Consider the following 26,765-nt stretch of genomic DNA (forward strand, 5'->3'; position numbering starts at 1 on the left):
TGGGCACTGGGTAGAGCAGGCAGACCCTGAAGCAGAGGTCAGACCCGGGACCAGGGTTCGATTCCCGACGCGGCAGGGTCTTGAGCTCAAATGTCCACGGACTCGATAATTCTCGCTTCGGTGCCTGCTCTAGTCATGGGTTCACACTCTGCAACTCTGGGCATTAAGCTTGCTTAATCTCCACAACGGCCCCCCCCCCCCCGCGGCGGGATGCCTGGCTTTCACCTTGGGGATGCCCTGTAGGGGCTATCTCACAGGGAAAAGCCAGGACGTGTTCCCAAGGCAAGCGCGGAGATACCCCTTCGGGGGTCGATTCTGGCGCTATATAAGAAATGTAATAATAATAATAATAATAACCACCCAAGGTTTCTCACCCTAAACCCAATTTACCAAATACAGTAGATTGAGTTTAGCATGAGAAAACTGCGCCCTTTTAAACTAGGCGCAAAGAAGGAGAAATGCTTTCATTTCTCCTTCCTTTTCCGACTTTGCATGTGAGCTTCACTGTGCAGCATGTATGCAAAGTGGGAAAAGCATTGCATCGTGCCTAGCATAGTATTTTGTACAGGAAGGGTAGCCTTCCTGTACAAAACCTATGCTACACTCATGGAGACACTCTAGCGCTACCGCGCTAAGGTGTGCGCATGGTGCATGTCAGCTAAAATCAGCACCCGGGAAAGGGGAGGTGTGAGCTACATCTTTGAAAATGTGGCGCTCTCCTGCTCCCTCCCTGTCACGCAACGCAGCGCAGCCTCACCGGGGAATGCACCGTCTGGGTATTTTGTAAATCTCTCCCAATGTTGTTTGCAATGTATCTGTCAATGTATTATGCACATGACTGATACACATAAACTGTGTCTACTTCTGGATCTGTGAATTGCTCTCAATATATCTATGTGTACATTATCACTGTTCCCAGGAGCAAGCTTGGCATAAGGCAGGGAATTTTGCTTGCCACAAAGAAAGGCCGTCTTTCAATAATAGCCAGGGTTTAATAAGTATCTAATAAACTTCCTTTCAGTTGCTTTTTAAAATTGACGTTAAACTATTTTCAAGTTCAGTTCATGAAGCATTCACCTTTCGTTATGCAAATCGCACTTTTTGTGCCAAAGTACTACCCTTTTTACAAGTCCCATTTTAGCTTGAGAATTACAATTTACATGTATGAGAAGCTTTTTTATTTTAAATCTCCTATGAATATGTATTTTTTTCACCCGGGCATGGTGCTTTACCTCGTAAAGATGGGGCTAGCAACAAAAAAAGAGGGAATCATAATTTCTTTAATAAAATCCCGATCTTCCTAATATTTACAAAAATCCTACAACATTTAGATTTTGTGGGAAAATCAGAGGCTTACTTTATGCATTTTAACAGCCCTCGCAACATTCTATTCTGTGCTTGCTCCACAGGTTTAAAACGGAAATTTACAAATGTAGAGATCAGACCAATACACGGATATCAAAATATCCTCCAACCTAACTCCCACATTTAAAACTCTGGAAGTCAGTGCACCTCTGGGAAAGTGCACTCAATTAATCGAGACATCAATGTTGGCATTTCCATACCTCATTTGACTCCTCTAGAAAAAGCGTGTGATGGAACAGGTTGAAATGAATACACTAAACAAATCATTTATTGGTCTGCACCATGTGGGTGAACATCTCTTGCACTGTTTACGACACCTTACAACAAGTTCTCACTTAGTTAAATTAGATACTGTTTTAGTCATCTTGCAACATAAAAATTAGATTGTTTTTAAAATATAAGAATAAGACATCACTTTTTATAAAGTTTTGTCACAATAAAGGAAACTCCTCCAACCTCAATTTCTTATTGGAACAGTCCAAAATCCTGATGACTGCAACTCTTTAAAAAAAAATAGCAAACACTAAACAAGCATTGCAAAGCCAATAGGTCTGGCACGTGCAGGAGCTATTGGCTATGCCGATATGTTTTAGCCAAGTTGTACACCAGCTTGGCTGCTGTTCAGCATGGCTAAAATTTTGTGGGCTAAAGGACAGTGGAGTGGAGTGTCATAAAGTGGAGTGTTATGGAGTGATGTAGAGTTGAGTTGAGTGCTGTGGAGTTCCATAATGTACAGTGGTGTAGAGTGTTGTGGAGTGTCATGGAGGGAGTAGAGTATCATAGAGTGGAAGCGCATGGAGTGGAGTAGAGTTGAGTGGCGTGGAATAGAGTGGAGTGGTGTAGAGCAGACTGGAGTGGCGTGGAGGATATTGCGTAGAGTGGAGCAGAGGGTTTTAGAGTAGAGCGGAGTAGATAGTTGTAGAGTAGTGTCAGAAAGTGAAATTGAATAGAGTGGAGTAGAGTGTTGTAGAGTGGAGTGGCATAGAGTAAAGCAGTAGAGTGAAGTAGTGTGTCGTAGAATTGATGGGAGTATAGTGGCATCGAGTGGTGTAGACGGAGTTTGGTATGGTGTTGTAGAGTGGAGTAGAGTTTAATGGAGTAGAACGTCAAAGTGTAATATCATGGAGTGTCACAGAGTGTAATGTCATAGAGTGGACTAGAGTGAAGTGGTGTAAAATACAGTGGTGTTGATTAGATTGGAATACAGGGTTTTGGTTTTGAATAAAGTGGTGTAGAGTCCAGTGGCATAGAGTGCAGTAACATAGAGTGGTGCAGAGTAGATTGCAGTGGCGAAGACTGCAATGGTGTGGAGTGGAGTGGCATAGACTGGAGTAGACTGACGTAGAGTGCAGTGGCCTAGAGTAGATTGTTTCAGAGTAGAGTGAAGTAGCATGGAGTGGAGTGGTGTAGGGTAGAGTGGAGGGGTGGAGGTAGACTGCAGAAGTGTGGAGTGCAGTGGCATAGAGTAGAGTGCAGTTAAGTACAGTGGCGGAGAGTGCAGTCATGCAGAATAGACTGTTGTAGGGTGCAGTGTCATAGAGTGCAGTGTCTTATAGCAGATCAGTGCAGTGGCGAAGAGTACAGTTGTGCCTAGTAGAGTGACCTAGAGTGCACTGGATTTGAGTAGAGTGGTGTAGAGTAGAGAGGCGTAGAGTGAAGTGGCGTAGAGTGCAGTGTCATATAGTGCAGTGGTGCAGAGCACATTGGAGTGGCGTTGAGTGGACTGGAGTAGAGAGTAGTTGCGTTGAGTGCACTGGCATAGGGTGCAACAGAGTGGTGCAGAGTAGAGTGCAATGGCATAGAGTGCAGTGGCACAGAGTAGAGTGGCGTAGAGTTCAGTGGCAGAGAGTGTAGTGTTGCAGAGTAGAGTGTTGTAGACTGCGGTGGTGTAGAGTGGCATAGAGTGTATTAGTGTAGAGCAGTGGCGTAGTATGGTGCAAAGTAGACTATAGTGGCGTACGTGCAGTGTTGTAGAGTGTATTGGTTTTGAGTGAAATGGTGTAGAGTGCTTTGGCGTAAAGTGCAGTGGTGTAGAATAGAGTGCATAAACAATAATATGTGAAAATGTCATCACCTAGTGTATGAGTTTGTTTTGATCGTATAAAAATATGTTTCCAGCACACTTCAGAATTACCGAAAAATGTTCTTAATTTGTGTTTTCCATATTCTGGAATATATGCACAGTTCATTTACAGATATTTTGTTTAGGGTTAGGAAAGAAATACGATTGTACAGCTTTCAGTCTCGCATACCTCAAGTAGTCAGCATAATTGTCACAATCCTCTCACTTTGGAGTCAGAGAAAGAAAAGTAAACACTAAGGTCCCGCTAAAGATGGAGCCTGACATTTTACCTTTGTCTTTGAATGCACAGCAAATGTGACATGATAAGAACAAGATTTAAAGGCCTGTTTACATAAAACCTGTACTGGTGGAAGAATACAGTAAATAGGGTTTGTGCAAGGGAAGGGACGAACTCAAACTGGACAGCTTAAAACAAGTGGAGCCAGCAAAGACAAAGCAAGCAATTTGAGTTACAAACCACAAAGCCAATGGTAAGCAATAGCCGGAATGCATTCTCAGGGAAGCTTTCCGAATGGCCCCAAGATGTTGTTATCTGTGCTGTCCGGTAGGGTTTGACTTAAGCATAGCCCTCTTCAAAGAAATTTGTTTTTTCCATTAAGAAATTTAGTCTAGCCAATCTTTAAAAAAACATTAAACCTTATCAACAAACCTAAAAAACGACAAATTACTTTTGGGTGGTTTTTTCAGCCTAATATTCCCCATTCTTCCTCCACATAGTAGCGGATTGGAACATTATTTACTAACACGCTAGAGCTGACTGATAAACATTAATTGTTTTATAACATAAACCTTTCTCATATAAATGAGCTAAGAACTTAATTGAAAAAGCCTCCAAAGATCCATCTTTCAGTCCATGCACCCACCAATCCATGTTTTCTATATAATTCTTGGACCCAGAGCACTAGTTTCTGAGCAGCCCTGAAGTGCCCTCCAAAAGCCTGCAGGACTGCCAAGATCCCGAAACCTTACATTACCATGAGCTGAAGTTGACCTGAAAGAACCATCTTGTGTAGCTTTCCATGTACATCCATTAGCAATCCTGGAAACGAAGGAAAACAAAAATGGAATTTCCACCACATCTCTCCTGATCTGCATCAAAACTCTTACTATTTTTGCAAAAGGCTGGAGCATATAATATGTGTAACTGACAATACCACAAAATTGAGTCCACCCCAAATCCTCTGGATTTGATCTCTAATTGAAAAAAATCTCTCTCCTGAGCTATCAAATGTGAAGCGAAATCCACAGCTATTTGTCCCTGTCTGCTTTTCTCCCCTGTCAATTGCCCAACTTCCACTTACTTGAAACCCTAAGAAACTTGGAATTTAAATCCACCACTGTGTTGTATAAATTTGACAGAAGCTTTTACCTCTTGGAAACCTGATGCACAATGCAAACATTCAAAAACTCTTGTCCATTCTTCTGAATTCCTCAATGTCATCCCACCTAGCCAATTGATATACGGTACTGCATGTTGCCCATTCTCAGCGACAATGACCAGTTACTTTTCGGTATTACTACACTATTGACAGCTAAACTTCCAGCTATAATTTCTAAACAATTGATGTCTGTCTTTTTCTGATTGGTCCAAGAAAAAAGCCTGAATGTAAGCGGATAGCAAAGTTATCGCCCTTCTCAAAAAGTCAAACTGCCCTTCTTCAGCACCATTCTCAATTGTTCTTTAACTTACCTCACCTTCTCAACTGATAAGTGAAGAAGCCACACCACCATATGTATCATAAAAATAAAATCTAGAAAGTTTACCAGTTTTGTTGGCTACAATACCCATTTCTCCCGTTCACCCAAAAACCTAAAGCCTCTAACAACTGGATTGCCAAAACCAAATGTTACTCCAAATCCACTTTGTCCTGAGTTGTCAGAAGGCTGTTGCCTAAATAAATCCTTCTACTCCTAAAACCTACAGCAGAACTTGTGAGCTTGTTACGTACCTAGCAGCAGGTGTCAACCCAACCTGTAGGCAAATTCTCACATCATGTTTTCCAACTGAAATTACAGAAATCTTGCTGTGAAGAGTCATTCAAATCTAGACCAGCCATTTATTTATTTATTTATAGAGCGCAACATTCATCCATTAGGATATCCCGGCACTAGATAGCAGAACTCATGGTATGGGTGATATAAGGGTGTTGCTGGGTTGTCCAGTATTAAGTCTTAGGGAACAGATGAGTTTTGAGTTTCTTTCTGAATGCTGGGTAGTCAGCCATGAGGCGAATGAAGATCTTGTGGTAATTCATTCCAATGCTTAGCTGCCAGGTATGAGAAGGTATTGCCTCCTGCCTTTACTTTCTTTATGGGTCTTATCCTGGCTTGCGTTTGATAGCGTGGCCTTAAGCACCTCGTCTGTGCGTAAAATTCTATTTTGTTCTGTAGGATTAAAAGCCCGCGTTGGTGCAGGGCCTTGTGTGTGTGACTGAGCAGCTTAAATCTTGCTCTTTGGCGCATAGGTAACCAATGGTGCTGTTTCATACACTCAGACACTGAGCTGAATCTGCTTTTGTTGCACACCAGCTTGGCAGCAGCATTTTGTACCACCTGCAGGCGGGTGAAGAGGTAATCTGCCATGCCTACAAACGGAGCATAGCCATAATCCAATAATACGCAGAGCTTGTATGATTGTTCTTCTGCATTCCAGTGGGATCCAGGAAAATAGCCTTTTTAGGAGCTTCAAAATTGTCAAGCTTCTTCCACATAGGTCCCGCGCATGGTCCTGCATGGAAGAGTGTTATCAGTAAGGACGCCCAGATTCTTTGCACATTGCTTGGTTACTAGGGCATCTCCCAGTGTCTGGGGCCACCAAGTAGCATCCCAGATTAGGTTGGCTCCTCCAAAAAGCAGAATTTTTTGATTTTTCTGCATTTAATTTAAGGCAGTGTTCTGCCATCCAGATTGCCATCTCCGGGAGGCAGTTGTTCAATGTTAACCTAGTGTCCTCATACCTTTCTTCAATGGCTATCAACAACTGTGTGTCATCCGCATAGGAGCAGATGCTGAAACCCCATTTCTTACTGAGCTTTGCCAAAGATGACACATAGGCATTAAAGAGTGTGGGGCTCAGGGATTTTCCCTGTGGGACACCATAGCTGATGGATCTTGGTTTAGATGAGAACGTGCCCATTTGTACACTTTGTATTCTGTTACTTAAAAAAGATCTGAGCCACTGAAGGGCTTTGGCATGAATTCCTTTCTTACGAAGAATCTCCAGCAGAAGGTTATATGAGACCGTGTCAAACGCTGCCAACAGGTCCAGCAAGATCAGGGCGGCATCCTTCCCTTGATCAATTAGAGATCTTATGTTATCTAGTACGGCTAGGAGAGTTGCCTCTGTACTGTTGGTGGCTCTAAAGCCATTTTGAGAGGAGTCTAATAGTTTGTTAGACTCAAGATAGTTGGATAATTGTCTGTTGACCAACTTCTCCCTGACCTTAGAGAAATACGGGAGTTGAGAGATAGGCCGATAAGTTGCTGGATTTTGAACATCTGTTTCTGCTTTCTTTAACAAGGGAATCAGTATGGCCTGTTTCCATGTTTCTGGGAATAATTCAGTATCTAGTGATTTATAGCGTAGCTGAGTGACGTCTGGACATATTATGGACGTGATCCGAGCAAAAATAAAATTAGGGCAAGGGTCAAGGAGGGACCCAGACTTTAACTGCCCCCATTGCTTTTGTGACCTCTTCCTCTGTGAAGGAGGAGAAACTGCACATACAGGCTGATGCATCTAGATGGGAGGTTGGAAATTCCCAGTTGGTTTAGACTAACAGGGAGTTAGTACTAAATGAGGAATACGTTTTCCTAATTTTAGCAGAGAAGAACTTGCTGATCTTTTCGCAGCATTCGTCTGAGGGGGCAAGGTTTGGGACATGCTAGCTGGTTTGCAGAGCTCCCTTACTATTTTATACAGCTCTTTTGCTGAGTTACAACTCTCATTGATTCTCATTGCAAAATAGGTCTTCTTAGCCTTCTTAATAGCATTTTGTAAGTCCTCATTTCTGTCTTATATCTCAGTCTATCTATTTCTTTTATTTTTATCGGTTAGTGTATTAGGTTAGGTGCACACGGATCCAGTGTGTTAATGATCTCATTTTCGAGGCTAACTGCTCCCATATTAGCCAGAACGGCTCTTAGAGTCTCTAGATTCCTGAGGAGAATCTCCTCAAATCAACATCTCTTAGGGCAAGCATATATCTGCCTGTTTGAAATCATGCCAGACAACCCACTGGTTCACAAATCGCTCATATTCATAATTCTTGTTCTTCCTCCGTTGGTTTGGCTCCCTGGTTTTCTTTGGACTTGGCATTCGTAACTTTTGGACTGGAAACACGTGTGCGCCCCGCCATTTTGGGACCATCTCCTGTTGTCGCTCTTGTTCTTGGTCCACCATCTTGCAAAACTGCAGACATTCTACTGCCCTTCCTTGGTGCTGTGACTGCGTCCCCCCTTCGACCCCACTTAATGGAACTCTGCTCTCCTGGTTTTTTGGGTCTTGACATGAGAAAATCTACTATTTGTATATATATGTATATAGAGATAACTCTAACCACTAGTATATGTAGTAGACCTTTGTACTCTCTACCATTCCAATGTGACTCTTAGAGTTTATCCATTTGTATATCTTCCTTGAGTGACTTTACAACTTTTACATTTGCAAATTTTTTTTCTGTTTGTATCTCTTCCTTGTGTGACTCTACAACTTGTACATTTGCAATTCTTTTTCTGTTTCTATCTCTTCCTTGTGTGACTCTACAACTTGTACATTTGCAATTCTTTTTCTGTTTCTATCTCTTCCTTGTGTGACTTTACAACTTGTACATTTGCAATTTTTTCTGTTTGCATCTTTTATGTAACTCATATAATCCTAAATCCTAATGTATCGCAACTGGTTCTTATGTAAAGCGCTCTGACATCTTCAGGTAATGTTCACGCTATATAAAATCGCATTACATAAAATAAAAATAAAATAAAATAAAAAAAAGGGGAAGGGCTCCAAATCGCTCTTTCATTCAGTACTGCTGCAAGACACACTGGTTTTCCTTTCATGGTCACTTGTCTATTCCTTTTTAAACAGGGACATTCAGGTTATTGCATTGTTTAATAGTTGCCTTTATAGTGCTCCTTGCGGGTGAGGAGCTAGAGTGCTTGGCAGAGCATGTAGCTTGCAACTCTGTGGGAGTGCTGTGGATGGAACAGTGTGTGTTTTGTATTAACTTTATCGGTATTGTAGGTGCACTGTTCGAGGAATAGAGTTGTGGTCCCATCCTGTTGTTGTTGATGTATGAGTTAGAAGCGAAAAGGAGTGTAGGACATGACGCTTAAGCATAACAGACTCTGTCGCTGAAGCGGTCATGCAAGCATACACCCACTAATGATATCACAAACCCGAAATAGTGGTTCAGATCTGTACAGCATAGTCAAGTAGTACAGTAAGTTAAAGGTTTTTGCACAATTGTAAGAGAAGTCCAGTAATTTCACACATTTTCTGGACGGCTAGTTAATGCAAAAAGTATATTTAGGTTTCATTTTTAGTGAGCCTTAGCAGCTTAGGCATAGCAGTACCATAATTATAACAGACTGTCTGGGCAGGTCAGAGAAGACATGGATGTTTAATTGCATTTAAAGAAGTATAGGCTTACTAGAGTAAAACATAAAGTGTAGTACAGTGAGTTACAACTTTCCCAGTGGCCAGCGGTTCGTGAAAGCACAGTTACATTTCAAGTTTAGCAAGTCATAGCAGAGAAGAGTGGTAAGAGTAATGCAGTGTTTTAGAACTTTCCTCTGGTGCTTTCAGATAAATAATCCTGCCCACCCACCTGACATTTTGAGACCCATCTGTAAATGTCTGTTTTCAGGTGAGGGGACAAAATTAATTTAATTACTACAGTCAACTGTCCAGCATCTCAACCTACTCCAGGAAGTACTTACTGGAGGAGGTAACATTGAACCTGGTGGGCAGAGCTAAACACCCCCAGAAGCTGTGGGGCCGCCCTCATGGAAGAATCTTAAAGGGCCCGATTCACAAAGGTAAATTTAGACAAAAGAAGTAAATGCCCTTTGTGAAAACCGAAAGTCATAAGTCAGACTTTCGTCTAACTTTACCTTTGTGAATCGGGCCCAAAGTCTGTTTCTTCTCTTTCGGTCCTCAGGCTTTTAAACAACAACCCACAGAGATGTTGGGCGAGTGAGGCTAGTTTTTGTCATTGTGCGGATCAGATACCTTTAACATGTTATTGTAAATTCTGCTGATGTGCCCTTACCTAACGAAATGTGTTTATGTGAAATATAAATATTCATTAAGAAACTCGTAGAGTCTCCCCCATGGTCTTATGCTTGCTGTACAGTGCAGATACCTGGGAATGGTTGTAAGCTGAGTGTTCTTTAGATATCCAATAAGGGGCACTGAAATAAAATGCCTTGTCGCGGGTGATATTTCAACACCGATAAATCATTAGAGGAACCAGAAAACACAGGGCTTAACGGAAGATCCACAGGTCATTAGGGATAAAACACCCTTTGATTTTGAACTTCCACCTAAGGTAATCAAATCCCAGCAGCTTTAAAATGCAAAGCATGTTGTGAAAGTTTTATGGGCTGACAAGAGCTGTTACTAAATAAGGAAGGAACAAGACCTGCTGGGTCTCGAGGGAGCCAGCCAGTTGGACAGCCGTAAATTAGTTATCAAGGCAATCTGATGGGCTTCAGCATACACTTTTCAACACTTCTGAAAGAAAACAGGTCCCATGGTCTCACTCTGATCTTCTCACCGAGCGGAAACTGCTCCAATATTTCAGTATCAAAGCGGAGAAGGCATTCCTCCATGATAATGGTTCCCCATTTCTATCAACACACACGTATGCGCGTCAGTCGTGGTGATATCCGCGTATTAATAGAAATACTTTTTGGGTTCCTCTCCGTCAGTGCACCTACTCTGTCCTACACTGGTCAGGGCTCTCGATTTGCCTTCTGTAATGCAACATTACCCATTTTACGAGCTATGTGGCAGGTTGTAAACCAGATCCTGGAAGAGACGGTTGGTCATAATATTTGGTAAAAGACAGTGTGTGTTGCTTGGCATGACCTTCACATGAACTAGTCCTACGGATGTTCCCATCTATAAATTCCATTGCTTTTCATTGTGCTGCTGCTGTACCACAAACATGAGAACACAAAATGTTCACACACTCACCACAGTTTCTGTTGCTCGAGATACCTGTAAATTGGCTATTTTGCACCAGAATTTACTCCAATTGAACATTCTCTGATCTTTCTAGCACAGTCTAATTTGGATTGTTATTTCATAACTATTTTAATAATGTTAGGTTTGGGAACAGAGCAGGGTGGCACCTTGAAAGATGTGTGACGGCTATACCCACCAACATTCCATTTCCCTACCTTATTTCATTTGCAAAAGAGAAAAACTTTGGAAGCGCTGTTATCTCGATGTACGATTGGCCATAAATGTGCGCACTATAATTTTGTAAAACTTGCATCAAATGACATTATGTGGGCTCCATACAGGTCATCCTGCATCCTGCACTTTCAGTGGTAAAAGGAAATATGTCGATGTCCTGTGAACCGGGGTCATGAAGTTGTCTAGGTTCCATGGGCCTCATTTATGAAAAGTGACGCATCGCTGCGTGAAAACAACGATGCGTCACTTTTCACTGCGCACTCCTTGCGACACCAATGATGCGTCATATTTAATGTATGACTCATCATGTCGCAAGGACTTACAGATACGTCAGTATTTCTGACGTATCTGTAAGCGCAAAAGTGACGCATTGCTGGAGTGTGTCACAAAAGTGACGCAATTCCAGCAATGCGTCCTTTCACATGGGGAAAGCCCCATGTGAAAGGGCTTGCGTCAGTCTTATGCCTGCTGTGAGGCAGGCGCAAGATTTTGACGCAACAGCATCCTAAAAGTGACGCAGTGAAATCTCATAGATTGCACTGCGTCACTATTACGAGGCTTTTTGCGGGGGAACGCCCCCTCTGCATACATTATACCTGACGCAGGTATAATGTGGCGCAGGGGTTTAAAAAGTGACGCATCTACCTAGATGCGTCACTTTTTAAATATGGCGCAACAAGGCGCATTTTTTACGCCGCTGGTGCGTCACAAAAAGTGACGCACCAGCGGCGCAAAACTGACGCAAGGCCTCATAAATAAGGGCCCATGTACTTAATTTGTAAATCTGACGCAACTCAACAAATGCTACACAAGAATCCAACAGAGTAACATGAGCATATTAACTGCACATCATATCATAGTATACACACATAGTATCACATTAACCACACATCATAATAAGAGTACATCATAGTTAGCCATAACAATAATTTAACACAATATATAATAGTAATACTATAGTACCACATAGTAACACAACATTATGGTATCATAACATAAAACGTGAAGTTCGGTAATGATAAGTTAGTGTCGCATTTTTTTTGTTATGCACAAATGTTCCCTGCATATGCTTTCTTGGTGCTGCAAAGTACAGAAGACCCAAACTGATTTAGTTTAATTTCAAGTCTTTTGGGCAAAATATGTCTTGTGAAGATGTATAAAGCTTAGATCGTTATAGTTAGAAGTTGGGTGGAATGGAATAGGAGTTGAGTTCTGAACCACTTGCAGTCATTGAAGATATTTTGAAAAACCCAGATAAAGGAAATTGCAGTAGTCCAACCTTCTCCATAGCAGATCAGTAATGAGAATGAACCTCTTTTAAGGTATTAGATAGGAAGCGTATGAGCGCTTAAAACAGGAAGGGTGACTACTGAACCCTGTGTAATAATAGACCAATCAGATTCCAAATTGATTTACCTTTTCCTCCAGTCAGCACCAACGAGTGACAATTCCCACACTCAAGAAACTAAAAAGTAGGACCCTACCGGTCCCCATACCAATAACACGGTATACCATTACATCAAACAAAAAAGAGCAAAATACCAAAATATAACGTAATAAAAAGACCCAGTAATGTAGCATTGTGTCGTACTGCATTGTAATTGGATTTGTATAGCGCTTGCTATCCCTGTTCATGCAAAAGATTAGTTGAGGGGAAGAAAAGATAAGCTGGAGGTGATTAGAAATTGTTAGATGGCGAGGATATGGCTTCAAAGAAGGAAAGGCTGTGATCTAGGTGTAATTCAAAGAGATGTAATAATAGAGAATAAGGCAGACAGACATGCAACCGTATGTAGGCTGCATTCAGAGAGAGTAAGGCTTGCAGAGGATGGAAGCTAAGGAGGGTGTCTTTTTTGCAAAACACAGAAGAGAGGACATCAATAGCTTTAAGTCAAGGTAAATTTTTCATTCAGGGTTTGGGAGCATAGGGGCATATGTATGAAAGTCCCTGCTTGCGATTCTCAAATAGCGTTTTTTTGAGAATCACTATTTGAGAATGGCAAAAAGGGATGTATGTAAAAAAAAGCGTTTTTTTTCTGATTTCTTAGTATTCCATAATTGCGATTAGCAAATTGCGGAATCGCAATTCAGGAATACTTTCCCATTCATTTCTATGGGCCAGGAGGCTCATAGGAATGAATGGGAAGTAATTCTCTACAAGTCCCAGAATTCAAAGAGGTTAAAAAGCAGGACTGGCTAAGGGTGACCATCAGGGCATGTAGAAGCTACAAAGGAACCATGTAACTCGACGGGATGGTGACAGGGACTGTAAGTGTGGTTATAGACACTCTGAGTCAGCGAAAGGCAACACATTTTTGCCTGCTTTTTTTCCCAAAAAATATAAATAATTTAGATTTGGAATTTGCAAATTTGGAATGGGAATACACATTTTTGTCATTAGTCTACTAGCAGCTACAACAACTGTCCTAAGGCAGAACATGCCATACTGTCTTTTAGAGTTAAGCATATATGTGGTTCAATAGTTCGTTGTCAACACGTCTGTACTTAACTGGCGAACCTAACAGATGATGTTTAAGACGGTCAAGCCCATGCTTCTGGTGGTGTGGAGTGACTCAACACGTTCCTAACATATAGGATTGCAAGCTCCCCACTGGTGCCCACAGTCAAGCAGCTGTATGAAGAGGGTTAGGTTTGTGAGAATAAAGCAAATTCCAACTGTCCGGGTAAATTAAGAAAGCCTAGAAAATCTAGTGATATTCCAAATGTATGGCAGATATATCGTTTTATTGTCGTAAATAAAATTAATCAGAGCTATCAAGGCTACTCGAGCACATGTATATGGTTGTTGGACTGAATAGATGAGCTACAGGAAATGTGGTACTTGTAGGCTGCAGGGATTTGGGTTCATAGGAGGTGAGGTTGTGATCCATGAAATGAGGTGTGGGCAATATGCAAAGTTACAATAATACGGAGAAAGGCGGGTGTGCGCCGTAGAGCGAGCTTCACTCGGACAGAGCAAGGCATGCAGAGAATGGAAGGTAACTGTTTTTGTTGTAATAAACCCTAAACGCAACTTTCTTCTATCATGAACAATGCATCAAACACAAAATAGAAACCGTTCGGGGCAAGTCAACAATCAGAGCCCAGTCGGTGTAGCTGGCAGGCCCTGACACTACTATGTTCCAGAAAGACGTAAAAGAAAGCATAGCTGGTTGTATGGAAAAGGCACTGAGCCTACATATTTGCCCCTGACCTCCAGCGCCTCTTTAAGGCCTCCCTGATTGACACCCACATGCCTTCGACGCATTCCTCGTAGCTTGCACTGCCCCTCCATGGTGGCAGCCACAGACAGGGCGAAGCATATGGCGTAAACATCAACTGAGATTGTCTTCCACTTTCTCTCGGCGTGTGCAACGCGTCCAGAACTGGTCCCTGGGGGACCTCCGTGACATTTGGGTGTCTGAACAGGGCGAGCTCGCCAGTAGTGGGGCGGCGTGCTGTGCTGTGCGAGGGGCCGCTTGATAATAGCCCATTTGCGGATAGCCTGGTACCCGGCTGTGGACATTTGCGTGCATCTATCCTACGTGTCTGGCCCGGATCCCGTTGGTCGCGTTGCCGTAGGGTCAGGGTGGTCATAATGCATACGGTGGCCTGGGAGTTTCGAAAAATAGGTAAGGCCACGTCTAATTTCTGAAAATGTGCAACGACTGCAGGCTGGATGGGATTTTTGAAACACGAGCAACTGAAAAGGAGGTAAGAATTGAAGTTCACGTGTTGAATCTTGAAGTGCTCCATGCACGCCGCGCGGTTTGTGGTGATGGTTAGGCGCAGGGGCAGGCGCTTCCTGTGCGCAGTGTGATCTCGGCACTTTCACCATTCTCAACTGAAGCAGCCCTCGGCAGCCGTGCAGGCTCCCGTACCCCGGCCCTTCTTACATTAGCGTAGTGAAGTCTGTTGGTTTATCCTGAATTTATTTGTAGTTTATTCTCCCGCATCATTTAGTTTGGTTCCATCTTTCCCTACTTCTGAAGTGTGCGTCACTCGCTCTCTTCTTTTATGCAATTGTCGTTCTCTTTATCTTGCGTGTTCCTATTAATGCGTTGTTGCCTTCGCTTTTCTTATTTCCAAGGTATTTATCGTTTCGGAATTATGCAGATAACGCTAGTCCTTTACATTCCCACGCATAGAGGCGCCACCAGCACTTAGTGTCGCACTGGCCGCATTCTTAGCTATCTGATTAAATAATGGAGGCGACGTTTATTTTGCTGCCCGGGTGTATTTCCTGTCCCAGTGTGACCTTGGGAGCAGATACAGAGGCCGGCAGGGATTTGCACGCGATTAACACTGATGACGTAACATCCCAAATGATACACCATTTTGGCAGCAACCTGGAAATGATGTTGCAATAGACACCGTTTGTGTTCTAAAAGGAAGCACAGCAGTGCAAGCAGATGGAGGGGAATATGCCTATTCCGGGGTTGTTTCTTAATTGACGGCAATCATTTGTTTTTTATAAAGATAGCAGGACCACTGGAATTATTCAATAAGCGGAACTGGCGTTTTGTACATGATTATGAAATTCACGTATAATTCATCATCTGCTGCATGCGTTGCAGTTGTCAACAATAACAAAAGTTTCATGCTCAAAATGATGCAAAAGTCGCTAAAAGCAAGGCAGCACAGGTAGTGCAGTGTTCTGCATGACGCCGTGCAGAAGTTGACTGGCCACCTTTCAGTTGATTGCTGTAGTGAGGTGTAAAACTGGTGGGAACAATGTAAAACTGCTGAACAAACAGCAATGGACTCAGAGGCATTGTGTCTGCTTAAAAGCTTAATTAAACACATCCTTACATGTTTAAATGTAATTTAAGCAGTTTGTAAATAACTATTTTTTCTTTCTCATAATTGTTTTTTTTATTATGCTATTCATGCATATCTCTGTTCCACTCTTGACGTTGTTCTCTGAGCACCAGTTATTTCGAGAGGCCACCGAGAGTATGGTAAAAATCACATGCGTTTTACTACTGACTTTTAGACTGACGCCTTCAATATCTTAGAATTCCACCTAAAAAGAGTTACATTGTTCAAATGTAATGGACAGTACTGAATTTCATTGGTTTTCTTTAATGGAAAGACATTCTTCTAAATGTACGATTATGGAGTAAAACCCAAAACTCAAGACCAGTTCTATAACGTAACTGGAATATGCAGAATAAAAAAAGGGCACCTTTTATCATGAAAAGTGTGAACACGCAGCCTTGTTTTCTGCTAAATTCATTAACAATGCTCAACATAAAAGCTGCCAACGTTGGTCGGATTCAGAAAGTTTCTAAAGACATGGCTATTCTCAAACTAAGCTACACCATCTCCATCCGAATCCCTTGGACAGTCCCCCGCACAGCGCATAGACGCCCTTGGGCATTTGTGCACTATATAAATCCCATAATCAAATCAAATCATAAAACAAGGCTACAGGTGCACACTTCGTGTGACACGCTGGGGCATATTCACAAGGAGCGAACGTCGCCACAGCATCATTTTTTTAATGCTTCTGCAGCTTTTTTTTTGTCGCCATGTTTGCAAAGTGACTCTAGAGCCATTTAGCGTCACTTTTTCACTGCTAGCGCCTAATTTTTTTTTTGCACAGATCCGCTAGCCGCAGTTTTAGTGTTTGACATTCAAGGTAGCCCATCTGGGGCTCTTCATGAATGTCCTTACAAAGTACCCTGGCAGTGCTCATGACGCCTTCATCTTCTGGCATTCCACCATCAATGAGCGCTTCCAGAATGGGAACTATAGGAATGGCTTACTGGTTGGTAAGTATTTCTCAAGCACATGACAGATCACATGGCTGTCAATTGGGGAGAGAAGTTGGCCTAACGGCTAGGGCGGTCGTCCTCGAATCTGGGGAACTGGGTTCGAGTTTCGGGAACGACGCAGAACATCCTGTGATTCTGGCCAAATCACTTAATCTCCCCTCGCCTAACAAAAAAACAAAAAGAATGTGTCCTCATGTAACGTAACTGGTGCTATGTAAAACGCCCTGATACCCGATTCGGGTCAAGTTTGCGCTATATAAAACTCCGTAAAATACAAAAAATACAAATAAATGATGTAGGAATACATTGACATATTAGTCTTGGGTTGATTGAGACAACGAATATGTAGTTGGTGTGGGCCTACATACTTGTGCCATACTACATGGCATATGCAAAACACAATCCTACAAGTCACACATGGCCAGACTACCTACACCACTATGGGCCACATGTACAAGGGAACTGTGCTGATGGAGCATCACTTTTCATGATGCTCTGGTGAAGCCGCTCCTCAAATCATATCAATGTTGTAATGTAAAATCTGTGTCTATGACATTGCATTACCTCATAGGTATGCAGCAAGGCAAGCTACAGCAAAGAGCTGCATGCATTCACCCGATGTTCGGGATGTGTACCATGGGCCTTGCGTTGGCCTTTCCCATACAACACCAATGAAGAATTCACTCACTTCCACACATCCCATGTTCAGGGACCCTGGGACAATGTGCAACTAGTGTGCCTCCCAAGGGGAGGTGACATGAGGATACATAATTACATGTCTCTTTGTCAGGTCCAATTTCTTTGTGTCCTGAATTCCGCAGGACACATAGAAGGAGGGAATTGCATACATTGTGTGTTTTTGGTGCTAGAATGTGTCCCTTAAAGCATGACGTCATGTGAGGACACTAAGCTGACACATGTGCACCATGGTGGTAAGGGATAGGGTGATGGCACTAGTCACTACCATGTGATTGTGTGTATGCTTTCAAACCGTGGATGTGCTGTATGTTAGGAAAAAGGCACATTCCACCCCTTCACTTTGGATGCATGCCAGTGCAGCCATATTGAATCCTTTGCTGCCCAGTGGCATCAGCTGCTAAATTAGGCCCTGTGTGTGCATTCAATACTGTCAAAGACCCTCACAAATGCATCACCTTGTAAAATGGTACCTCCAAACACCCTGTTGAAGCAAGGCAATCCCTGTCTCTAGTCTGTGTGTCCACATGTAAATCCATTGGTCATGGGGCTTAAATATATCCCAGACATGTGAAACCGAGAACTATGATCATATATGAACCTCACAAGATCATGTCTACCATGCTCGTAGATACAGCGCATTCCTGACCTTTCCCTTTGACATATGGTAGCACAGCTAGAAGGCTTGCGGCCTGCCCTTCCCCAACATATTATGAAAATTGCCCATGAGCATTCCCTTGATGTCATGTTTAACCATAGATGAGCCAGCATCCTACCCTTTGGCCTGCAGATAGTGCAGCAGAGCGCTGGGACATAGCTGCCTGAACTGCATGACATTACTTCAGTAAAATGTGGCAAAACGGAGGAGCACCAGTTCTTGTAAAGATACCCCACACTATTGTGTTCTTGGAGTTAGAAGTGACAGTATTAATAAAACAGTTTTATTCAGCATCTATGCAAGATAAAAGCATTTGTTGGTCAATACCATTTTTACCAGCATCGGGTGAATGTGTATACTGTTCTTTCTTCAGAAATGTTGGTATTATGCACAGCATTTGGAATCCGTTTTATAGTAATATGTGTTCAAATGACTAAATAGCTAGATAACACTGTTACAGAACATGATGCATAATGCCACATTATTTGTTTTCTCTTTCTGCATAAATTTACTCAGCAATGCCACATAATTTGTTCTCCAATTCCAGATGCCCATTATATAGTGTTTGCTACTTTGTAGTGTAATCAAGAACCATTGGCACTACCATTGACACCAGTAGTAATAATTTTGTCGACCATTAGGAAGGATTTGTGGCTGTGCAGCATACAAGTTGCAAAGAGACTTCTAGAGCACTTGCTCTAAGGCACAACTATCTCACATATTTTATATCTGGAAAACTGGTGAAGACAGTTCATAAATGTTCTTGGCTTGAAACGTCGTAAGCAGAAGACGCTCCTATGACATCTTGTGATGAAACGTTATTGCAATACTTCCTGTAGCACTACTTCCTGAGATAGAAATTCTTGCAGAACTATGCCATGTAGTGCTAATGCTATGCTTCATACTGCAATTGTTTTAGTGCTGAAACATGTCTGCAATGCCTGTGCAAAATGGTCTTCGATATTGTAGCTTGATCTTTAAACACGCTAGCTGCTAACCAAATTAGTTAATTTATTTTGAAGTTTGATGAAGCACTGCTTGTTTCATTTCAATTACACCAAAGTGCTTAGGAAATAACATACATTTTTTTTTTAAAAAAATGCACAGTGCCTGTATTGTAAAATACTGCCATTAAGATTTAAATGTGGTACGTAATTATAGCATGTTAAGTGCAAAGTCCATGCAATAACTACTGAGATTTAAACCGCAGGTATCATTGTTATAATTATTAACTGTTATAACATTTTTTGTGAATACTTGTAGAATGACTTAAAAAATGTAAATTTCAGAAAGTATATTGAAATCTAGCACTTCGGCTTTGTTTTCACATACTTTACCCTGAAACTACAGAGCTTCCCCTTTGTAAGACTCTGCTTTAGAAGGATGCAGGTTAAGCTGGCACTGCCCTAGGAAGGAAGTCATGAAAGAAAACCCTCCCCATGCGTTCGGGGAATAAAAGTGTAGCCTAAACATACCCTTCTGGAGGGCACCTGTTCTGTGGAATGGGCTGCACACAATGATCCCTTCATGGGCATGATGTGGTGTCAGGTGCCCGTGTCTTATCAAACAGCACACATGTTAAATAGACAAATGGTGGCCTCGAGGAGACATACACAGTAACAAATTAATGTTTTCAGTTTGATCGTCTAGGTCATTTGTGAACTGCTAAAACTGGCATGTAGACGGTGCAATAACCAATCCGAATTTAAAGAAGAGGGAAACACTAATATTAGTTTTAATCCTTTAAGAAGAAGTTATCAATTACACTAGAGGTTAATTACAGAGCTTAGAAAATGAAATCCTGGGTTCTAAGTGCTCCGTAAACAAACAGTATGTGTATTTTTTTGGACTTTTTCAGCAAACACAGCGAAGCTGTGGAACGCCCTACCGCCTGCCATTCAGTCGGCAACATCAGAGATTGGGTTCAGGAAGCAATTAAAAACTTGGCTCTCTACTCAAAAGATCTGATCGCCCGGCATTACTTACTGTTCGCTCTGAGCGGCTCACATAGCGCCGGGACACCTCCTGGCGAGGTAGCTGTTCGCGCTCTAGAAATTTCGGTATTATTATTATTATTATTATTATTATTATTATTATTATTATTATTATTATTATTAACATTCAGTATAATAATGTGTAGTATTGATTGAGGACTGATCAACATCTAAAACAACACAGTGTGCGAAGATAGCAAAGAAGAAGCCTTTATTATTGCAAAATTATTTCAACAGTAATAAGAAACAGTTCGAAATATTAATTAGTGTTTAAATGTAGAGTTACTAGCAATATTTGTATTGCTAATGTTAGACAGCTTTTGAATGCAGTTCACATTTAAGTTGCAATGTCATGCAATTTTTTGCTTTTTACTTTGGGGTTTGTTGAACCAGCCTGACTGAGATAGTGCGCCACATGCCACATTGAAGAAACCCTACACTTGATTGGCGATCATTTTTCAGTCTCTTTTTGTGATCCAAGGCATGCTGTGGGTTAAGTAAAGAGCACCTACTGCTGTGAGGTTCCAAATACAATACATCCAGTGAATATGTGCCAACACCCTTACTTGTCATGGCCATGTCTGCTGTAAGACCTAGCGCGCTTAACAATATGAGGCAAAATGTTAGGTTGTTATATTTTTTTGTTGTTCAAAAGGTTTTTATTGTATGTTTGAAAACAAAGCAAAGGAAAAAAAGCAATTGCGATAAGGGATTATAACAAGATACATAATGTTCCATACAACATGTGCATAGTTCGATGACCATCTGTAGATTCTTACATGAGAAAGAAACAAAATACATAGTACTGCAATAGTAATACAAAATATAAACGTATAAAAGAAACAGGAAGGAAGTTATAGAGTGGTTCACTGACGGCCTACCCCCTTTCTCATGCTCTTGGCGGGTCTCGTCTCCTGGTCTTGGACATTAGGTTAATATATATTACGATGTGTTTTTGTTTGAGGTTTTAGTCGTCTCTTTTTCTTACTTGCAACCAGAAAGGAGAACCACTCATAGAACGAAGCCGCAGAAACAATTCAATAGTATTTGTGAAATAATTGAATCTGCATACGCATGTATTATTTTAATGCCCATAAACAGAAATTGTAAAAACAAAAAAAAATACAAGACAACATTAGTAAAGAGGTTACATTTCCAGTCATATTGATAGTAGAATGTATTTGGCCTAAGATATTTAAGTATGGTACTAAACTGCCGTAAATAGTGCATTTCTAATTCTGGAAGTTATTCCCTTAAGGCTGTATGGTCGTTAGACAACTCACAACATACCCTCCTTTGTTCTTTCGTTCTTGTAAGGGGAAAATCAGTGTTCATATTTTATTTTGTTGGTTGCTTCAGTTATTCCCTATCCCAACTGCTTCTCCTACTGCAAAGTCAGAGCCTTTTGGAGAACCGACTAGGCATTAATATTAGACAAGCACTGGCGTTGCCAATAGGTCTCGCAGTAGGAAAGTTTGAGCTATTGGTTTTCTAAATGACATTTTATTTTTTTGTTTTGTGATTTACAATGCCCATACTTTTAACTTTTCGCATTAGGAAAGTTTGAGCGATTGATATTGTAAATGACACTTTTTTAATTTATGTGTTAATTTTGAAAATAGCAAAATTAATAGCTTTGTTAGTTACAATGTCAGTAGTTTTAACTTTCGCAAATGTGACACCTATAGCATTTGTAATGCAATGTGTGTTGTATTTACGTGACTTAGATGTATTGATATTACAAATAACAATGGCTTTTAATTTTGTAAATAATTAATACTTAAATAAAAGTTATTGTAATTTAAAATGGCAATAGCTTAAACGTTTGTAAATAAATTTTGTGAAGATTATGTTCAGTGTATTTTATTGTGACGGAAATCCAAGAACATTGCATTTGGAGAGTGGAGGTCCTGGGCAATTGCCCACTTCGCCCATGCCTTAAAACGTCTCAGTTATTATGATAAATCACTTCACTTCACTTCACTGCCCTGGTAATTCGCCTCCCAATCTAGAACCACAGATTTCTGAACGCAGTCTTCCTTCATGCAACTTAATCGTTCGACGGGAGGACCATTTTTGTTAGCAATTTTTGCGCCGTTGTATACTAAATAACCCCCACCGTCATTAGAAAGCCGACATGTAAATTAATAAGGGGGTTCTCACCACTCGCCAACACCATGGAAATACACTTTCTTCTCCTGCCTTTGCATGAGTAGGTTTATGTGCCTCGTCCAGGAAGGAAGGAAACAACCTGCAAAACGTGTGTGAATACCCACACACTGCACTTCATATGCCCACCCATGCCAACCGTAACCCTGAAATGAGCATGCAGATGACCCACAGTGATACCGCCTGGCTGCTGTACTGAGATATAGATGCGGGTACAAATGTTCGCAGTACCAGAGTCTGCCAATCAGAAGCCTGGCATCTGTGTGTTGAAAATATGTTTTTGTGCACACAAGCTGTTGGTTGTGCGTAAGCCTTGCCAGTCAACCAATATACAACCAAGTGGACAGCAATTGGGGCGGGGGAACAAACTTAACTCAAACAAGTCGAAGCAACTATGCGAGACCTATTGCATTTCCAATGCTTGTTTTATTGTTATTGCTCTGCCTTCCTCTTTCTTTCCCAGGCTCTTCATCTTTACCCGTTTCTTTTCATGGCCTTCTTCCCAGTCTCTCTCGTCCCATCTTTCCCTGTATTTCACAGACTGTCTCTTTCTCCTGCATTCCTCTAAATCTCAACCTCTGGCTTAGATTTTGCCGTTCTGTAGGTTTAAAATCACGTCAGTGTTGCTCAATTAACGATGTGTGTGGCACAGAAGACTCCGTTCGTGTTAGATATTAGCTACAGTGACGTCGAATGCACCAAGCCATTTCTCAAGTTTACAGCAACACTCTCTACAAGGTTCAACTGGAACTTAAAAGCGGCGTAGGGGGTGGCGTTTCAGCGCTGTGATGCTGTGACGAGGGGGGCGGGGGGCGGTGGGGGGTGTGAACATGTACAGCCTCGGGGGAAACAGAGGGGTACGATCTGAGGACAAAACTTCGTTGAATTTACCCTTTGAGGGAGAGAACAAGTGATATATATATACCAACGTGCCTAAAAATGCATTTATTTTTAGTTTTCCCTAGCGCCGACCGGGCCATTTCAAGCGTCTGAGCGCTTTACAAGTTTAAAACACGTTCTTGAGCATATCATCATAAGCATAGTGCTTCATTGTATTAAAAAAAACACTCTGGCGAATGTACATTCCAGCAATCCTATACCGATCAAGTGTGTGTTTTACGTTATAAACAATTTATTCGTAGGTTACATCGAATAACTGAATCCGAACGTTCTTAGTGTTTTATATAGAAATGATGGTCAGTGTTTCAGCTCATAGCTGTACCTGAATGAGTGGTCCATGTCCGTGTTATTGTTGAAAAGCTTTTACATGTTACATTTCTTTTTAAAAGCGGCGTAGGGGGTGGCGTTTCAGCGCTCCGACAGGCTGTACTTCCACGTTTGGATGCAGCGCTTAAGAAAGATTGTTATTTTTAAAATTTTAGTCAAATACAATAACAGATTAAGGCATACAAGCACATGAGTTATAATGGGCTGAACTCAGTGTGAGGAGGCATGAATTCAATAGAAAATAAGGAGATGCGACAATCGGAATAGGCAATTTGTAGAAATACAATAACAGATTAAGGCATACAAGCACATGAGTTATAATGGGCTGAACTCAGTGTGAGGAGGCATGAATTCAAAAGAAAATAAGGAGACGCGACAATCGGAAATCAAGTTCAATATTTTCATGCAGGATTTTAGGAACACCAAGTAGACTTTTGAGGTAGTATGCACTCTCAGGATGCACAACTGTTTGAAACAAGAGCGGCCGGGAAACTGAAAGTACGGCCGGCCAGCCATGATTAATTAGGGCAGGAGAAGCCGCAGAGCGCACGCTGGGCGAAGCCCTTTGATGTGCTGTGCGGCCGTGAAAAAATGCAATTAGGAGGGAGGGAGGGAGGCTGATGCGTGTGCTTGTTTGGTCACGTGATTCACGTGAACTCAAAGAAAACCGCACCAAAAAGCCCTTGGTTTGACGAGCATTTTGAGCACTTGAATTCTCGCTCCGCTCAATGCGCAGGCGCGCATTGATAGGTCGTGAGACCTAAATGTGTGTTTGCCGCCCCCTTGCGGCAAACGCATCGAGGAGCGGGGGGGTGCTACCTCCCTCCACCCCCCTTAGCTACACCACTGAGGGTTACAGAGTAGTTTAAAGGGGTTACGAGAAACCAGTGGCAGAAAATTAGGGCCCGTCGACAGATGCTGCAGTTTGATTCTATTGCTACACATATCAGAGGGAGTCATGGAGAATGTTTTTGTAAATGATTCACTCTCAGTTAGGTAACAACTAAAAAGACATTTTTGATCTGAAGATATATTTTCAAGGTCCTACCACTAGAATGGAATAACACTTCAATTGGATCACCCCAAATCCATTTCTCCTTCAAAAACTCTACGGCTCTCATCTACCACTGCACAGGATCACTCATGTTACAAAGCTGCCTCACTCTGTGGTGGTGTGCGTGCCTTACAAAGTAACATCTGCAGAGTTAAGCATTAAGTTGAACACACTGCTCACACATTTTCTTATGATATTGGGTGTCACGGTTGAGTAGAATACAGAATTCTGTAAAGGTAAACAGGAAGCAGGAAGTGGCGGGATTGTGTAGGTCTTTCCAAATTCAAAATAATCCCTTTATGATATTAAACACTGTCATATTTTCCCAGACAATAGGAAAATGCTCCACAAAACTCAGAATTAGGGATGGCTTGCTCCATTTGTATGGTGGCTTCAGATGGCAATTATGTGTTTGGGATGTGCATTACTTGCTCTGTCACCTATTTAAACACAACATATGTTCCCGTCAGGTCTGCCAATCCCATCTGTGCCATTTTAGAAGCAAACTCAGCAGTGAGATGAAGAACACCCTCTCATGTCTCCGGTTTTCAAAAATTTGTGTTTCTATTTTTTTTGTTGCCTTGAAATGTGTACATGTACTTGTTCAGGAGCATTACTTGAGCTGGCAGCCAATCTAAAACGCAGCATGGCATTTAAATAAAACAAGCATTTACAATGCAACAGTCTCGCCTTTGCAACAGTTAGAGCTATTGGCATTGTAAATGACAACATTTTTATTTATGTGCTGGTTTTGAAAACAGATAAATCAATGGCTTTGTCATTTACAATGCCAATAGCTTAATCTCTCGCAAATGCCACGCACAAACACGCAGACCCACCCACACACACACACAGAGCCCCACACACACACACAGAGCCCCCTCACACACACAGAGCCCCCTCACACACACAGAGCCCCCCACACACAGTCACACACACACAGAGCCCCATACACACAGAGCCCCCCCACACACATACAGAGCCCCACACACACACACAGATCCCCACACACACAGAGCCCCACGCACATACTGAGACCCACACACACACTGAGCCCCACACACACTCACAGAGAGCCCCCCCTCCACACACACAGAGCCCCCCACACACAAAGCCCCACACACAGAGCCCCTACACACACAGAGCCCCACACATACAGAGCCCCACACACCCAGAGCCACACACAGAGCCACACACACACACACGCACAGAGCCACACACACACAAATCGGTTGAAGCATGCGAAGGAGTAACAGATACTGAAGGGCAAATGAAAAACCTGCGTTAACCTAGCTGGTATTTAACAGCGATGCTTTAAATCTAGAGTTGTCAACTGGCGGACCATAGACCTTTCGTTAGATGGGTTACTACACTAGAAGCCGTGGGGAAAGGGGGGGGGCTGCTGTAGTGCCGTTTTTTAGGCGCAAATTAAAGTCCCCATGTGGCAAAATTTGAGCGGTCTGGAAAGTGCCAATGCGAGCCTGAGGGTTTGGCATGAGTAGGCTGGGCAAGCCCAGGTGCACAGTTAACAAGGAGAAAGTAATAAAACACGGTGCTCTCTAATCCTTAACTTTTACCCGCCCCAAAACAACACACTTCTATCTTAGAGTTCCCACGATCACTCACGTGTTACTTCTGAAAAATCGCCGCACCTCACGGCAAGGAGAGGGCGCACCCTCTGCGGCTTGTAGGGTTGACTCCTCTATCAAAGACGTTACCATTGCCTGGTAAAAAATCAGCGCTGTGCATTCCTCGGGGCAGCGTGCTTCGGCCTATCACCGAAAGGGTCCTACCTCAACCCCGGGCTGTTTAATACACGCGAAAACGGCTGCTGCACTGAGAACGAAAGAGAAAGCGAGCGTCTCTCTAAAATGACCATAGAGGAAGCAGATTCAGGTTTCATTTCCGGAGCCGTACATTTACTTCGATAACTTTGCCAAAGAGGTAAAGTAGAGCAATTCGGGCAACGATTGTTGCCCTCCGCTTGGATTACCTGTCAAGAGCATCAGAAGCCAATGTGCAATGTTGACGCCTCTGATGTCCGACGTTAATAAGATAAAACAGACCGATAATGGAGCTGGTCAAGGTTTCATTAGGAGTCTATTTACATGTATGCTTTCCATTCAAATACACTGGAAAGGCGCAGATCAGTGATTTCTCGACAATGAGCCCCATGGGTATGTCTGGTGCTTCAGGCAGCTAGCTAACCCGGGTAAATACCCAGTTTCAGGCACTGAACAAAAAAAAATGTTCACACACGACACACCCTGAAGTCCTGAGTGCAAAATGTGGTGCAAACCAGCTTCGAACGTG

The 26,765-nt window shown here is 42.2% G+C and overlaps 1 protein-coding gene across 2 annotated transcripts in view; it reads left to right on the top strand.

Annotated features, from left to right (window-relative positions):
* Positions 1–26,765, top strand: part of RBM20 (RNA binding motif protein 20) — a 512,103-nt gene that overhangs the window by 312,557 nt on the left and 172,781 nt on the right. The window contains exon 1 of one of the 2 annotated variants that reach the window (XM_086922776.1): positions 14,488–14,588. The exons of the other annotated variant lie outside the window; for it this stretch is intronic. Coding sequence (XP_086778902.1) covers positions 14,554–14,588 — 35 coding nt within the window. The 5' untranslated portion in view covers positions 14,488–14,553. Of the gene's footprint in view, positions 1–14,487; positions 14,589–26,765 lie in introns of those variants that run through there. 2 annotated transcript variants of the gene reach the window in all.

The sequence above is a fragment of the Lissotriton vulgaris genome, chromosome 5 (assembly GCF_964263255.1).
Source record: "Lissotriton vulgaris chromosome 5, aLisVul1.2, whole genome shotgun sequence".
Lineage (NCBI taxonomy): Eukaryota > Metazoa > Chordata > Amphibia > Caudata > Salamandridae > Lissotriton > Lissotriton vulgaris.